Source organism: Falco biarmicus, chromosome 12, assembly GCF_023638135.1.
Source record: "Falco biarmicus isolate bFalBia1 chromosome 12, bFalBia1.pri, whole genome shotgun sequence".
Classification (NCBI taxonomy): Eukaryota; Metazoa; Chordata; class Aves; order Falconiformes; family Falconidae; genus Falco; species Falco biarmicus.
The window spans coordinates 29344676-29360933 of NC_079299.1; the positions used below are offsets into that span (position 1 = coordinate 29344676).

Here is a 16258-nt window from a genome sequence, read left to right on the forward strand (position 1 = left end):
TTGATAAGGTGGGTTTGCGGGAGGTATCTGTTTTTTTAAAAAAGAGCTGTCAGTTAGTCCTAGCTCTTTCCCTTTTGTTGGGAAGTACCATCAGGATTTTTTAGCAACTATTTTGCAACAGTAGCTTCCCACCTTTATCTGCATGGTTGCAAATTTTTTCATGGTAAGACAAGCTAAAGCATCTTCTGACTAGCAAAACACTGGATTTCACAATTTACACTTGAAAACAGCAGAAAGCTGAGACACAGGAGTCTGTTTTCTAGCTCCAGGTATTTGTATGTCTTTTTAGATTTAGTGTATTTGACTGTCTTCTCTAGGGTTGAGGGTTTGTGGTGACTGAGTATGTGTATTGTCCAGATACTTGCAATGTCTCAGTGACTCCAACTTCATAGTAACCCTCAGAGAAATATTTTTAATTTAGTTATCCCTGGCTCTTAAGATAGAATCAAATTCTTTGCAATCTGAGGTAATGAAGAGTATGAAATCTGTTGAAGCTAAAAACAATGAGGCTGAGCAGAAGAGTTTTCAAGTCATTGCATAGTGATTCGTAAAACTATTTTGCTGATGCCAGTTAGTGAAAAATGATCGTGCCTTTCAGGGAGGGGAAGATTTTTTTCCTTTGTGCTATTTGGACCACAGGAGGAAAACGTGTTGGTTTTTCTTTATTAAGGACACTGGTAGCTTGTGGAAATAACATGTGTAAAGAGATATTTTGTTTTGCTCTTCTCTTGGCAGGCAGCCAGGAATTTGGGTTTCAGCTTGATGTTGAGGCAACCTCCCATCTAATTTAAAAAACTTGACTACTCTCACTTAAAAAGCTTCTTATGGAGTAACTTCAGATGTCCAAAATTCCTTTCACCTGTGAATAGAAAGATCTGGGCTATTTCTTTTCCTTTCTTTTCCCTCTTTTTCCTTATTTATTGCGCTATTAAACTGCTAGTTTTGTATTGCTTTTTCCCTTCGCCACTGTTCTCTTAGCTCCTATTAACTCTTGCTTTCTCAATTTTTGAAATTGAGAAATCCAGCTCGCTAGCTGGATTTATGGCAGCATCATTTAAACTTTTCTTCCCCTCTCTCCATTCCACATTCCAGGGATTTTTTCGCATTTTCTCTGAAAAAAAAACCAACCAACCAGTAGTAAAGCTTTTTACTCCACTCATCAATGTTTCTTTCTGGTGGTATATGCCTTTCTAGTGGCATACATAGTAGTTTACTAAATATTCGAGATGATGTCGGAGTGGTGGTTTTGGAGCCTGCAGAGCATCAAATAGGAAAATGTGTGCTCGTAAACAAAACCATGTGCTTGAATGTGTGTTGAGAAGGTGCCTGCTATATCCTCTTTACATTTCTGGTCCTAAATAGTTGAGATCAGTGTATTGCATCTGTTGTTGTGTTGTAGAACTATTTCCGTGATTTTGTCAAGAAATGTTAGTGCTCATCCTTTGCAAGTTGCTCATTATATTGCTGCATTTTATCTTGTAAGCTTTTACATATTTTTCAGTGACGTTGCTGACTTGCTGGTGTATTTCATCCAGTACCGAGCTGGTGTGTTTTTGTAGATGCGTGGTGAATTGTGTTGGGAATTGACTGGCTGGATAAATAAGGCTTTCTCTGGGGGGGTATTTTGTTGTGGGATTTGTTCCTGGATCTGGGTCATCGTGTGGCTACCAAGTATTGCACCACAGCCTTAGATTAAAATGTTTCTAGGACTTTACCCGGTCCTCTTATAGACAGGCATTCTTTGACCTACCTGGAAAACACATAAACTGTAGTTTTCCTCTGTATAGTTTTATTTACAATAATGAACAAAGTGCAAGCTTAGTACTTGCCTTTCCTAAGTGCAGTTCATAAACATCAAGTTATATCACAAATGGTATAGCTTCCACTCTCTTCCCTGCAGTCTCATGGAATGCCTGTGGAAAGTAATGTCAAAAGTGCTTGAATTTCATTTCCTGAAAGTGTTTGGTTTTTTTTTTTTGAGAGATACAGATTGTCAGTGCATTTAAATGAAAAGTCTAGGGAGAAGGTGATGGAATCTAGAGATCATCAAGCCCAATATATTTTGCAGATTTCCAGTGTGAGAAAGATTTAGAGGCTATTAAACTAGACTAGCTGCTCCCTTTACTTTTTCATTCTTTTCTTGTCCTCCCTCACCCAACACAGACTTGTAGAGAATATCAAGTTCTTTAAATGACTTTTGCTATCCCAGTTACTGAATCTGTGGAAAAACAGCTAATACATGTTATTAGCAAGATGAGTGTTCTTACTGTGAAGGCCTGTATGACTTAGATACCTAATTTGTAAAACCATTTTTGTACTGCTGCTTCCATGTTAGAGTAAGCATACCTATACTTAGATCATAATGCATGTTTTTCACTCTCACTGTTTGCTTCAGGATGAAGAGGAAAATTTTTCTACAACCTTTTGAAGAACTTCTTTTACAAGAAAATTTGAGCATACCTTTACTGAAAATTGAGTTATTGATGAGTTGCCTGAATTGTAGTTTTATTGTCTAGTAATAGTTATACAATAATTTGCAAATTGCTTTATGAAAAGATACTTTTGAATTACGAAAAATACAGATGATTTGAAATTGAAATCTATATGGAAGAAATTTTAACCTAGCTAGAAACTGAAAGGTAGCCACATTGAAAAATATTGAAAATTATACTTTAAATCCTCTAGTAAAATGTCCAGGTTGCCGTGGTGATTTGGGACAACTTGGAACTCAATGAATTTTTATGAATTTGAGTGTATCTGAAATTTCTCAAGGTTATAGGGCTTCTGATAATTATTAAATTAAAATGGGGTAAATGACAGTACACAGACTTAAATCATAGGTTGATTTATCCATAGGCTGGCAAGGTTTTTTTATTTATATGAAGTTCTGGAATTGCTTGTGAGTTAAGATGTTAGCTCTGTTTGGAAATGAGAAAACTTACCAAGGAGCTGGAAAACCACTGGATGAAAAAAAACTTTCCTGAAACTGAAGTGTTGAGGAAATAAGTCAGGCATCCTTCATTTACACTGAAATTAGTTTTCTTTGGTGAATCCTTGAATCTACTATCCCAAATGTATTTCTTAGTATATGAGAGAACAAAATACTTGGTGCTGGTAATAACTTTGTCATTTTAAAAGGCAGTGTATTTAGTGATTGGTGTGCCCTCAGCAAAACATTCTGGGAGGAACAGTTCTCGCTGGGAAACACAAAGGCTGCATTCTACCTTTCACAAGGATCCTCTTGTTTTTTGTCATCCTCAACAAATCCATATCAAATGAATGTTTACCTTCAGAAATCTGAGATGTCATTTTATCACGGTTGAGCTCACCAGTATGATAAAGAGTTTTTTACTGCTGAGAGTACATCTATTAAAAAAAGGCATTCCATGAAAAGAATAATCCATTATTTCTCAGAAGAAAAATGTTGCCAATTAGAGATAGAGAACTGCCATACTTATTTAATAAAATGTGAAGGAACTCACTAAGAGAGTTTTTGTTCTTTCCTGTGGAGTAGCTAAAATGCAACCAATGACTGGATACAATGTCTAATGGACTTTGTGGCACTAGCAGAAGTGTTTGGTTTAGAGAGACACACTGAAGAGTAAGTCCTTTCATGCTAACATTGCCTGGCAGTGTTTATCTGGGATTCATTCTGAAAGCAACAGGTTTAAAAATTCAGACCCAAGAAGAAATTAAGTGGTCGTGGAACAAAATTGCCTCCATTGACTTATAGCTCATGTGTTAAGGCTTTTGCACCTTATGGAGGACTATATGCAGTGATTTTTCTTTACAGTTTGTATCTAGAAATGCATCCATTTAGGTCTCCTGCATCTAGTGGATGTATGTTCACTCGTGTGACCAGGTCTGCCTACCTTTTATAGGTGCAAAATGCAAACTATGAGGCTTCCTGCTTATACTTTGGTCACGTAGCAGGAGCACTTCGGCCCGCAGCAAGGGGAAGCAGTGTAAAGCCGTAAGAAGGAGGTGGGGGCAAACAGGTTGTAGGTTCATGGCACTTTTTTGCAGGCTGCATTTGGTTTTCACAGTGTGGGTTGGGCACTTACGATTTAAGATCAATGTGTAGTATTGGGTCTGCCAGCTGTCTGACAAAATGGAAAGTACCAGAGCTGTATGGGCAATGCCACTGTGGTCACTTGTGCTTGTCAGCATGGAGGCAGGTGGCTAAGAGCGTTTTTTAGAGCTGTGTGTGTTGCTAAAAGGAGACTGTTAGCATATATTCAAATGAATAATAAGGTCCCTTAGCTGTAAAATCTGCAAAATCACAGCTCGCATGTCAAAAGGTCTTGTTTTAGATTTTGTTTGACAGAAATGCAAGCCCTCAGTGGGTCTGTAATGTGCATGCTCCAAGTTTGGGTTGGGGTGGGCATCTTTGGCGGGTTGGGGGTGGTGGTTGGATTTTGGTTTTGTTTTGAAATGAGGCTGTAGGAAGTTAAGTAGATCTTGATTTCATGGAAGAGATCTGGCTTACCTTTTTCATCCCTCTGAGCAGATACTGAAAAGTCAGTTTGACAGGGTATAAGAACTAATTTATCAATAGGCTGTAAGTGATACTATTGGTAAATTGTACCTCACAAGCTAGTTACTACTTAAATGTTGGGGACGTTATCTTTTTTGAGCAATATAAGAACATTTGATTCCCCATGTCCTGGAATTAGAATGGGAGAAGTCAGTATAGGAATGGTGTTGAGTAACAGGAATTTTGCTCCTTGAGTTCATCCATAGGGATCAGGCAATTCAAAACAATTGATGAACTGGCAATGTGCCCTGGAAAAGCGAATCCTGTTTGGAAGACCTACAAAGGCAGTCTCTTTGTACTTAAAGAATCTTCTTTTCTTACAGCGGATGATAAAGGTTGGCAATCCTGGAATTTTAATAGTGACCATAAACATGACACATACAGTACTGGTAAAAATAATTCTTCCTGTAGTCCTCTAAGACGTCCCCTCCCTCCCATCCACTCCTGTTTGTGAAACAGAGGGCTTTTATTCCAGGGCCATTTAAAACTACAGGCTGTTCTTTAAATACTGTGATGTCCTCTAATTGCTTCTGGTGCCAAAATCTGGATAAACAAACATTTACTTGAAAGGAAGGAATAAAAAGGAGCTTATGCACTAGTTTCCAGACAGAGCAGTCCTTTCTGGAAGTTCAACTTTTGTTTTGGAAAATTCAGTTTCCTTGTGCTCTCCTGTTTGAATGTTTGCTTATGGATTGGCAGTGGGTAGAGTTCCCCATTCTTATGGGTGAAAGAAAATGAGAATTTTGAAGTATCTGTATGCTACATATGTGTGAGTTTGACTGTGTAAAACATAGGGTTTTTAAAGCTATGTGAGTTGCTATTTATGCAAGAGAATCTAAAAATGTTTATGTTACTTTCTTTAAAAAATAGTTCTGGAATTTCACGATGAATTCAGGTTAAATAGCACTGTTTATCAAAATCTTACCTGTGAGGTCTTCAAAAGTGGTCTGCAGGTGGTCTGTTGAGCTCTATTAACTAATAAAATAGGTAGAGTTGTTTGCTACAGGTTTGCTAATGAACCAGAGGGGTGAGTGGGAAATGTTGGTATTTGGCATTAGCCTTCCAGCTACAGAAAAAATGCGGAAATCTTTTGCTTCCTACCTGAATGAACAAATGTTGAGTATGCTTTGCGTTCAAAAAAGTTTTCGTGTGCTTACTACGATTACAGATCTTATTTTGAAAAAACATGCTGTGCTAGGGAAGAGCACAGCATATACATTATAGACCGATAATTTTACATATGTCCACTCTTTTTTTCATCTCTAGATCAATTGCAAAAGAGCTTGCAGACTGGCTTATCAGCAACAATGTAGTTGAGCACATTTTTGGACCAAATTTACATATTGAGGTTTGTATGAAATTACTATTTTTAGTATAAACATGGGGGTGTAACTTCTAGTAAATCTTTCCTCAATATGTTCTCATTTTGCAGATCATCAAACAGTGCCAAGTGATTCTGAATTTTCTTGCAGCTGAAGGGAGACTTAGTACTCAACATATAGACTGTATTTGGGCTGCAGCACAGGTATATATAACAATTTTATAATTGCAGGAGTGATTAAAAACCCACAAAATAGAAAATGGCAAGTTGATTTTGTTTTACATTCTTAAAGTTAAGTTTTTTACTTTGTCTGTCTGTCTGAGTGTTTTGCTGACCAAAATTTCAAGTTAGGTAATTGCCACAGTTACTAGTTTTTATTAGATGCAAAAATTCACCTATGCTACTTTCATACAAGGAAAACCTGAAGTTGTATAGCAAGGACATAGTGTTTTCACTAAGAATGGTGATGAAGATTGTAGGGTAGATGTAATACTTTTACTGTCGTGCTAAATTGCCTTGCTGCGATGTATTGTAGCTTCCATTTCTGGTACTCCTGGTGTGAACAATCAGGTGAAAATTGTGACAATGAAGTTCACAGCTGTGCCATGGTGCTGGTGTTACAGTCTATAGAAGGCACTGAGATTTTATTTTTTGCTTGGTAAACGTGGAAACTCTGATAGGTTTTTTTCCTTTGGAAAGCTATATTTGTTTGCTAATTTTAATGGATTGCTAGGCTTTTTATTTTAGGTTGTGAAATTTATTATTTAGGGGATTTGAATACAGTAGACATCTTGATTTCCTGTTGTGGAAACTGTTTTTCCATGGTTTCAGTCTGCTTTTGTTAATCAAACAAACAAACAAACAAAAAGCAAGCACCAGAAAACCCCCTCAAGGTTTCAGTGTCAATTTTTCTAAAAAATACCCTCAAAATGAAGGTCAGAAATAAAATTGATCTTTTTGACAGGAACATACTTTTATACAAGTTAGAATTTGAAGGGTTGGGGTTTTTTGTGTTCAGTATTTCTCTGTAATTTGTTTCAAATAATGCTGTGTATACATTCTGAAACCTCTGTAGTCCATTGTCATTATAACATGCAGCTGCTACGTAATAAATGCTCATTATAACAGCATTCACTCTACTAGGCTCCAACAAATTTCTGTATCAGAGTAATTAATGATTACTTACTTCACTTACCTTTTTAAAGCAATATTTTAGCTCCCTTGATTGCACACACATAGTAACTAACACTAGCGTTAGACCTCTGGATTTTAATTATCTTTTATAGTATTTTAAGAACTTAATATATTACCCAAATGTGATAAGTCTTCCACAGTTCACATGTTCATTTTGACACCCTGATATTTTCAGAATATACGTGTTCGATTGTATGTCCTGATTACTTCCTGTAAAAGGTTTAAACCTCTAATGTTATTTAAAAGACTGACACATTTAGACTGTGAGAAGGCCTTAAAGAATCCATCTTCCACTTTTTAAACTTTTTGACAAAAATTTATCTTCTCTGAGTAGAGGCAGATATCTCAACATGTTTAAATGCATCCCTCTATAGAACCCGCATCATTACATTTAAATCCTGTGAAGGATGGCCTGTACCTCATAAACTGCTGACACAGATATTTTATATGCCAAGAACGCAAGATAAAATAACTAATGAAAAAAAAACCTTTTGAGGTGCCTGTGTGGCAACCAGCGTTAAGAATGTTTTTTCTAGAAGCTTCCTGTAACCATTATTTTATTCTTTTGAATATAAACATCCTTACAAACGTAATGAAACCCTTTGAGTGACTATGAAAAGCAGCATTTAACCTAAGAGGTAAGCATCTAGGAGCACTGTAACTTCAATGTGTAAGTAGAGTAGTTAGCTAAATACATTGTCATATTTTTTGACATCCACTACTGGAAGGAAAACCGAATTATAAGTAATCCTCACACAGTTCACACAGTCTGTTCTCTCAGTCTCATATTAGTCTGTAATGTCTTTATTTGTATTTACCACTGCTAATAAGGTAATCACTGCAAATATTACTTCCCTCAGGATTTAGCATATACACTAATATTTTATAAGTTACAGTTAAGTTAAAATACCACATGAACTTCCAGTTCTTCTTTTCACCAAATCTCTTGGAACTGGAAATAAGGAAGATGTTGTTACAGTTGATTTCACTAAACTTTATATGCTTCGCAGTGTAAAAATGAAGTTAAGGCAAAATGTCAAGTCTGATGTAGTTTGGAATTACTGGACAAGTGTTTCTGAGAATTTGTGCAAAGGTGGTGTTTAATTGCTCAAATTTTATCAATTTTTGACATTTTTTTTAGAAATTTATTTTGCTGTTACCTTCTCCATTTATTTCTACTTTGTAGCTAAAGCATTGCAGTCGTTACATACATGACTTGTTTCCTTCTTTGATCAAAAACCTGGACCCTGTCCCACTTAGACATCTTCTTAACCTGGTCTCAACTCTTCATCCAAGTGCTCACACTGAACAGGTAAAGAGGAGCCAAACAAAATCACTGTAATGAGAAAAGAAACTATGTTAGTATATTAGTCAAGCATTATGGATTTGTCTTTGTTTTTCTAAAGGAATGCATGTAAAAATAATATTCAGTAATGCATGAAGAGGACATTATGTGAGTAAAGTTGTAATATTTCTTCAAGTAGGCCTTTTCTGGCTTTTGAATTATAATCTTTTTCAGAGGTTTTTGAGGACTACGTAACCACTGATAGAAGATTTTAACTTCATGTCTGAAGTTAAAAAGTGTTTCACACAACATTACTTTGTGCATTCATTTATTTTGGTTGGTTTATTTTGGTGAAGTATAGTATTGGCCTATAGAAGGCTTAACAGTCGATCTTTGCATACAAAACCTACTGCTTCTTAATGGCACTGTTAACCTGGTTTTGTTTCTAGACCTTGTATTTGGCATCAATGCTTATAAAAGCACTGTGGAATAATGCACTAGCAGCTAAGGCTCAGCTGTCAAAACAAAGCTCTTTTGCATCTTTACTGAGTACCAATCTACCCATGGGAAACAAAAAAGGTATGTGGTTTTCCAATAGATCAGGTAGTTACATTTTTAATTTTCGTAGTCTCCTTGTTGACTTTGGACAAAAAGGGTGTGTAGAACTTTTTACTTGGAAGTATTTTTAAAAAGTGTCATGCTGGCATATTTTTCAAGCAGAAGTTGAGGGTAAAGACAAAAGCATTACAACTTTGTGAGTGCCTTTGGAAAGCTTTTTCAGATCAGTTCTGTTTGTGTATCTAAATAGTATGTGGAGGTTTTTTGTGGGGTTTTTTGTTGTTTTGTTTTTTTAAATTCAGAGGATGGTCCATAACTCATCAGTTAACTATTTTAGTTCTGCTGAACATCTGTAACTTACATAGCTACATAAAATCTTACAAGAGCTTACCTTATTTTTTTACCTAGTTTCTGACATTACATGCTATTTCTGGGTTGGTGGGATTTTTTGTTGTGATGGGGTTTTTTTTTTGTTTTTACTTGACTGTATATTTCCCCACACTCATTACTAAAGGTGCTACCAAGCCATTCTGCTGTAGTTTCCCTTTCTTTTCCTACTCTTGATTTTTATGAATCGTGGACAAAACTATATGCTGACAAAAAGATTCTTAGTCACTTATTTTTCCATCCTGCTTTTTTCCTCCAGAAGAAGAGGAGCTCAGAAGAGCAGCCCCTTCACCTTGTAAGTACACTTTTAGAAGTACACCACAGGCTGATAATGTTTGATACTACAGTGTTTTTTTCTACAGCTATTGAATTTGAATAGAAGAACTAGTAAAAGTTTGAAATTACATTTTTATGAGAAGTCAAATGAAAATAATATTTCATGTAGCATCTAGGAAATTCAAGTAGGCGTGCTATATATGGCAAGAAGAGACATAAGAATACAAATTTTGTAGTTAAATGCTCAGTGCTTTAAAAATAATTTTTAGTGTTTAGGTACACAGATTGAGTTACATCCCTTGTTCAGCTGTTTGCAGGAAGAATGCTGTTGAGTTCAACATTTGAGGCAGATTTATGTGATGCTGTTATATTCCAATTAACACATATCACAAAGTAACTGGGAAATGTGGTTTTGAACTAGGGTCACCAGCAGCAAGCCCTCAAAGTAGTGACAACAGTGACACCCATCAGAGTGGAGGCAGTGATATTGAAATGGAGGAACAGCTTATTAACAGAACAAAACATGTACAGCAGCGTCTTTCAGATACAGAGGTAAGAGTGTAAATCTTAGTCTGTGAATGTTGTTACTGAGTTCCCTATTACTAACAATGGAAATAATTTTTTTCCATAATTGTTTCAAGACCTGAACAGGTGCATAGCACGTATGTTTACCTGCAGCAAGATAGTGGATAGCTGGAATCTTTACTTATATTCTGTGCAGTTCACATAGAATATATTGTACCTTGCCTGTGAACAAGTGCACTACAAAAAAACACCTCAAACAAACGGCTTGTGGCATTTAAATTGTATTTCAGTTAGATTAATCTCTTAGTAAGGGATTGCGTGACATACTGTTCACATGTCACACTGTGACTCTGTGTAGGTGCAAACCCTGAAGATAAACCTTCTTACGAATAAGATAATGCAAAAATAATTCTTAAATCTGAATCTTTCTCAGAGCATTTTGTCATTGGCACCCAAATTGAGAAAGAACGAATGAAAACTGGTAGATTTGGCACGTTTGAGAATGGTGTTTGAATGATGAAATTGATCATGTATTTTCAGTGGTGTTTTATTTTTCCACCAATCTTAAAAAAATAATTATTATTATTATTATTGCAGGAATCCATGCAAGGAAGCTCTGATGAGACAGCCAACAGTGGTGAGGATGGCAGTAGTGGTCCCGGTAGTAGCAGTGGCCACAGTGATGGATCTAGCAATGAAGCCAACTCCAGTCATGCAAGCCAGTCTGCTGGAAGCCCTGGCAGCGAGGTGCAGTCTGAGGACATTGCAGATATTGAAGCTCTCAAAGAGGAGGAGGATGAAGAGGAAGAAGATAGGAGTCATAATCCCCAGAAGAGCAGTAGGAGCACAGATCTGCGAAGCAGAAAACTGGAATCACAAGCAGGCATTTGTCTGGGAGATTCACAAGGGGCATCGGAGAGGAGTGGTGCAAATAATGGGGCAGGAAAGGACCATGTTTTTAACAGTGACTCTGTGACACCGGTGGATAATCGAATTAGAATGCTAGATGCTTGTTCTCACACTGAGGATGCAGAGCATGATATGACAGGGGAAATGAGCGCTGCTCACATTTCACAAGGGTCTCAAGATTCTTGTATAACTCATACAGGGGACTTCCTTGGGGAAACTATTGGAAATGAATTATTTAACTGTCGACAGTTCATTGGGCCACAGCATCATCACCATCACCACCACCATCACCACCACCATGATGGGTAGGTGGCTAGATGTTTCTTCAGAAATAAAAGTGGTAGCAAAATATTCCATTTGGGCAGAAATTTTTATGGACATTTTGCTATGGTTAGGATAATTTTGTCTAGCAGACATGATAGTTACAGCAGATAGTTGCACAGTCATCTGTTTTGTTAACATTTGATTAAAGTTTTTTGTTAAGGTTTTGTGTTGAATAAATAAGACAACATTTAATAAAATGTTAAAATTAGTTTGGAAAATGGTGTATTTAGTTAACATTAAAGAAGTCAACACAGTTGTCATGATAGTGAGACCTTCAATTTATCTGTAATTGTTTTTCAAACTCATGTGAAGATCTGCTCTGTTCAGACAGATGATTCATCCTGACTTTAGCTTTAGGGAGATGTCTGCTCACTTGTAGTCTGCTATAAACAGCTTTCTCTTTGATACTGTCCATTCTAATATTCTTCTTTTACAGGCATATGGTCGATGATATGCTAAGTGCAGATGATGTCAGTTGCAGTAGTTCCCAAGTCAGTGCAAAATCAGAGAAAAATATGGCTGATTTTGATGGGGAGGAGTCTGGCTGTGAAGAAGAGCTTGTACAGATTAATTCACATGCTGAGCTAACATCTCATCTCCAGCAGCACCTTCCTAACCTTGCCTCTATCTATCATGAACATCTTAGTCAAGGTAAGAGTGATAAAAAGAAATCAGAAAAACATTGTACTTCTGACTCGGTTTTACGTAATTTTGAATTAGTATCCGATAACTAAAGTAATCAAATTATATTAACCATATATGTGTATTTGCCCAAAGAAACCACAGCATCTGCTGACATTCTACCGTTTCTCCAAGAGATTCATTTTTATATCACATAAGTTTAGCTGTATTTACCTTTTTTAAATTTCAGGTACACCCCCCATTTCTACTGAAGCTTGTAAGGCAAGTTAAAACAAATAAAGGCACTAAAGAGCCTAGCAAATGTTTTTTTCTAGTAAGTTATTAAAGTAAAAAGAAAGGTGATACTGAAATGTGAGATTATTTTTTTTTCTCTCTGAAACCTTATGTGATTTTCTTCTGGTGGGTGCATCTTACAGTGATTCTGTACATTTGTCATCTTAAATGAATTAACCCCAGTGGGCTGTACAGAGGATAATTTTGGAAAAATGAGTTAAAGTATAACTTGATATCTTAGGGAGCTTGCCTTAAAGAGCATTTTTTGCTATTTCGTCTTACGCTACCAAATCTTCTAGTTTACTTCAGGGTCCAGTTTAAGATACTACTAAAACACTTCTCAAGAATTATGTCATCTTTCCATGTGCTATTGTAGCAGCTTTATTTTTGTTTTATCCCCCTTTTAAATATGATGGAGGATATGGTTGGTGAAGGTTTGACATTTTTCTTCACTGGTCTGGCAGAACCAAGTTTGCTATCTTCCAGCAGGCAGTAAAACCATTACTGTTTATTTCTTTTCCTGAAACACAGTTGAGTAAGAAGTCTTTTTTTCTTTAGGCTTAACTGAATTATAATTTCAGTCTGACATTGAAAATCTGGAAGGATCTTTTTTCTACACTATGGAGTTGAGTAAACTACTAAAACTTTGTAGTTAAAACATGCTATAAATCAGCATATTTTTTCAGTATTTTCCATAGATATTGCACATCTTACTGAAGATCCAAATTATTGTTTGAGCATGAGGCCTTCAATGCAGATTATTTTTGACACCCCTAGTTTGCACATGCAAATAATTACAGTGTTCTGCATGCAGTCTAAATTTTCTACTTGACTTTGCTCTTAATAGTATCAAGTAGTAGATAAATGAATGGTACCAGCTGTGGAAAGAAGGAAAATGTCTATCAGTGTTTATGAAAACATGATGAGTTTCTAAAGTCATGCATTTTGATACTCTTTACTGTATATAAAAAATGGTGTTTGTTTTTCCTGACTTTTAGTTAGATGAAGGAGATCATGCACTGTGAGGGGAATTTATTGAAATGTGCTTCTTTCTTGCTTTCCAACCATGGTAGTTACAAAGATACTTCCCTTCGGACCACAGCACCACAGAAAGACTTAAGAAATATTTTAATTATACTATGAATTAAATCTAATTAAATGAAAAAGCAATTGCACCTGCACCTGCAGTTCTTAAGTAAAGTTTTTATTGTGCATTGTCATTAGCCAAAACCAGTATAAATATTGGCTTAACTGCCCTGTTGACTTCTTGTATGGTCATAATAGTTTGTCTTCTTTTAAGAACCCATATGTGGAAAAAGGCTGCAATTACAGTGTTGTTGTTTGCACTTTACAATAGCCAAGTTTACAAATAAAGCCTCTTGTTGTCTGTGCACTTAGGAAATAATGTTCAGATTAGGTAGTTCCTTCTATTTATTCAATAACGGTCTTTATATTTTGTTCAGGACCAGCAGTTCATAAACATCAATATAATAGCAATGCGGTGACGGACATTAATTTGGATAATGTTTGTAAGAAAGGAAATACCCTTTTGTGGGATCTGGTCCAGGATGAAGATGCAGTAAGTTGAATACCAGAAAAGAATATTTTTTTAAAGAAAATAAATACATACTATTCAGTGACTTTTCTTTCTACTTGCTGTAGATTCATCTCTCTGAAGGGTTAATAAATGAAGCAGAGAAGCTGCTCTGTTCTTTAGTATGCTGGTTCACTGACAGACAGATTCGAATGAGATTTATTGAAGGCTGCTTAGAAAATTTAGCAAACAACAGGTAACTTAAATCATAAGTCATCTCTTTTTATATGTATCTGTTTTTGGAACATAAAGGAAATCCAGGTTGACTATAATGGTTGTTTCATTTTACAGGAACACAAGTTAAACTAGACAAAAACAGAAGTATAAGAATAGTTTTCAAGGTGTTATGGATGTATCTGATACTCGATTTTTCTATTCTGTCAGTGTCGTGAATTTGTCATCTTGCCGATTTGTCTGTTCTCCCTTCTGCCAGAGGTTACTGCCTTCCTAACATTTGGTAAAATCGGGTCCACACCTTGGCCAGTTGAGTGCAAGGTCAAAGGACCTTAGCATAAGCATTTTGAACTATATATTTAGATTTTATGTGCAAGTGGCTGAGGAACAGATGAGTTCTTTTCCACCAGGTCTGTTGTGGGGTCTGGATTCTGTGGAGAAGCAGCTGGAGGTAGAAGTAATACCTTGACCTCAGATAACTTGTTTCAATACCAGCCAGAGCTGTGAGATTGTACAGTTTCAAGACTGGCAAAATTGGAATTTATTTTGTTGATAGAACTAATCAACTGGTGGACATTGCCTGCAGTGTTACCTTTTTGCTAAGAACTGTATTTGTGAGATGAGTTACAAGTATACTGAGACTATAATTATTTATGGAAATGTGAAGATACTTATCACTGATAAGAAATTTCCGTTATGTGCCATTTATGCACTTCTTGAGTTTGCCTAGATAGTTGTCATACAATACACATCTACTTGTGTCTACAGTGAGTTTGAGGCAGATTTCTGCTGTCATCTGTTTGTGGAAAAAATGTACTCATTTTGCTGAAATTTCACAAGACAAATTTTATGAAACTCAAAAATAAGAATTTACCTTTTAAAATTTAAATTTTTTTAAATAAGAAAAATGTATACTGTTTTATTTTTATACTTGTCCAGCAGCTGTGCAACCAAGGTATTACATGTAAAGAATTTGAAGTATGTGTGGTTCAGGTTCAGAAAACTGATTGGCTAACATCATGGTAAATTCAATTGCACTTAGGTGTTTACAGTCCCATCAGCCTATTGGCTCACTGAACCTGAGCTTCTCAAAGTAATTTTGAAATTGACAATTTTAATTTTGTAACAATCATATATATACTGTCATCATTTCTCTCTTTCTCCTTTAGATCAGTAGTAGTTTCACTTCGTCTTCTTCCAAAGCTGTTTGGTACTTTTCAGCAATTTGGGAGCAGTTATGACACACATTGGATAACAATGTAAGTAGCCCCCTGTCCCCAGCAGCCTAAACCAAGAGACTTGATGACGTTTAGGGGGCTGCTGCAAGGCTTGCTCCTTCGCTGTTGTCCAGACCAATAATGACTATGGTCATCATCTGTCTGTTGTCTGGTCTAGATATATAAGCCTGTCTAATCACTCAGGCCTGGATTTCTTCATAATATACACTACTGTTGTAACTGAGCTGTAGACTGAATATTTTTTTTGAACACCCACCCCACTCCACCCTCCCCGCTTTAATCCCAAAAAACTTGCAGACAGTACTAGACATCCACTAGTAGTATATTGTAAAATGTTGTAGTAACTTGATGTTACATCATTCTGTTCTGATGTTATATCAAATGCTTCTCAGTAATAAAAAAATTGGTTTGTAAGAAAACCGTTGAAATGTGAGGATACATAGTCTAGCATGCCTTACTAGAACAGACTATATAACTAGCTGGGCTAACTACAGAGAACGGACTACTGGAACTTCTGGCAAGGATTGCGGTGACTATCAGCAATTTTTCTTGGCCTTTTTACACATGACATGTTTAAATATATGACCAGTTCTGGGTTTTGGCTTAGACTTCTTCTGAATTAGGGCCTTTAGGGACGTTTTTCATGGTCTCAGAAGGGAGTGTTCTGTCAGTCCCATTCCTGAAAATAACGACACTGTGGAGCTTTGTGGATGACAGGGAAGAAGAGAGTACTGTACTAGAAAATACTCCTGAATTCATGGTAGATGGAAAAACTGAATGTTTGCTTTGATTTGATGTGTGTGCAGTTTTCCTATAATAGCTGTCTAATTTCTGTAGCTTTTCTGATCATTTTAAGCAAACCATAATAACTTTCTGCCCTTTAAATTGTTACAGGTGGGCAGAAAAGGAACTTAATATGATGAAACTTTTCTTTGATAATTTGGTACACTACATTCAGGCAGTCAGGGAAGGACGACATAAACACGCATTGTAAGTACACAACTGACTTTGAGTGTTTGAT

The 16258-nt window shown here is 36.2% G+C and overlaps 1 protein-coding gene across 1 annotated transcript in view; it reads left to right on the forward strand.

Moving 5' to 3' along the window:
• The window catches only part of USP34 (ubiquitin specific peptidase 34), a 138089-nt gene that overhangs the window by 49966 nt on the left and 71865 nt on the right, over nt 1-16258 (forward strand). The window contains exons 9-20 of the mRNA XM_056357197.1: nt 5804-5885; nt 5970-6062; nt 8239-8364; nt 8787-8916; nt 9542-9577; nt 9980-10110; nt 10681-11297; nt 11753-11967; nt 13695-13810; nt 13894-14021; nt 15169-15258; nt 16132-16227. Coding sequence (XP_056213172.1) covers nt 5804-5885; nt 5970-6062; nt 8239-8364; nt 8787-8916; nt 9542-9577; nt 9980-10110; nt 10681-11297; nt 11753-11967; nt 13695-13810; nt 13894-14021; nt 15169-15258; nt 16132-16227 — 1860 coding nt within the window. The remainder of the gene's footprint in view (nt 1-5803; nt 5886-5969; nt 6063-8238; nt 8365-8786; nt 8917-9541; nt 9578-9979; nt 10111-10680; nt 11298-11752; nt 11968-13694; nt 13811-13893; nt 14022-15168; nt 15259-16131; nt 16228-16258) is intronic.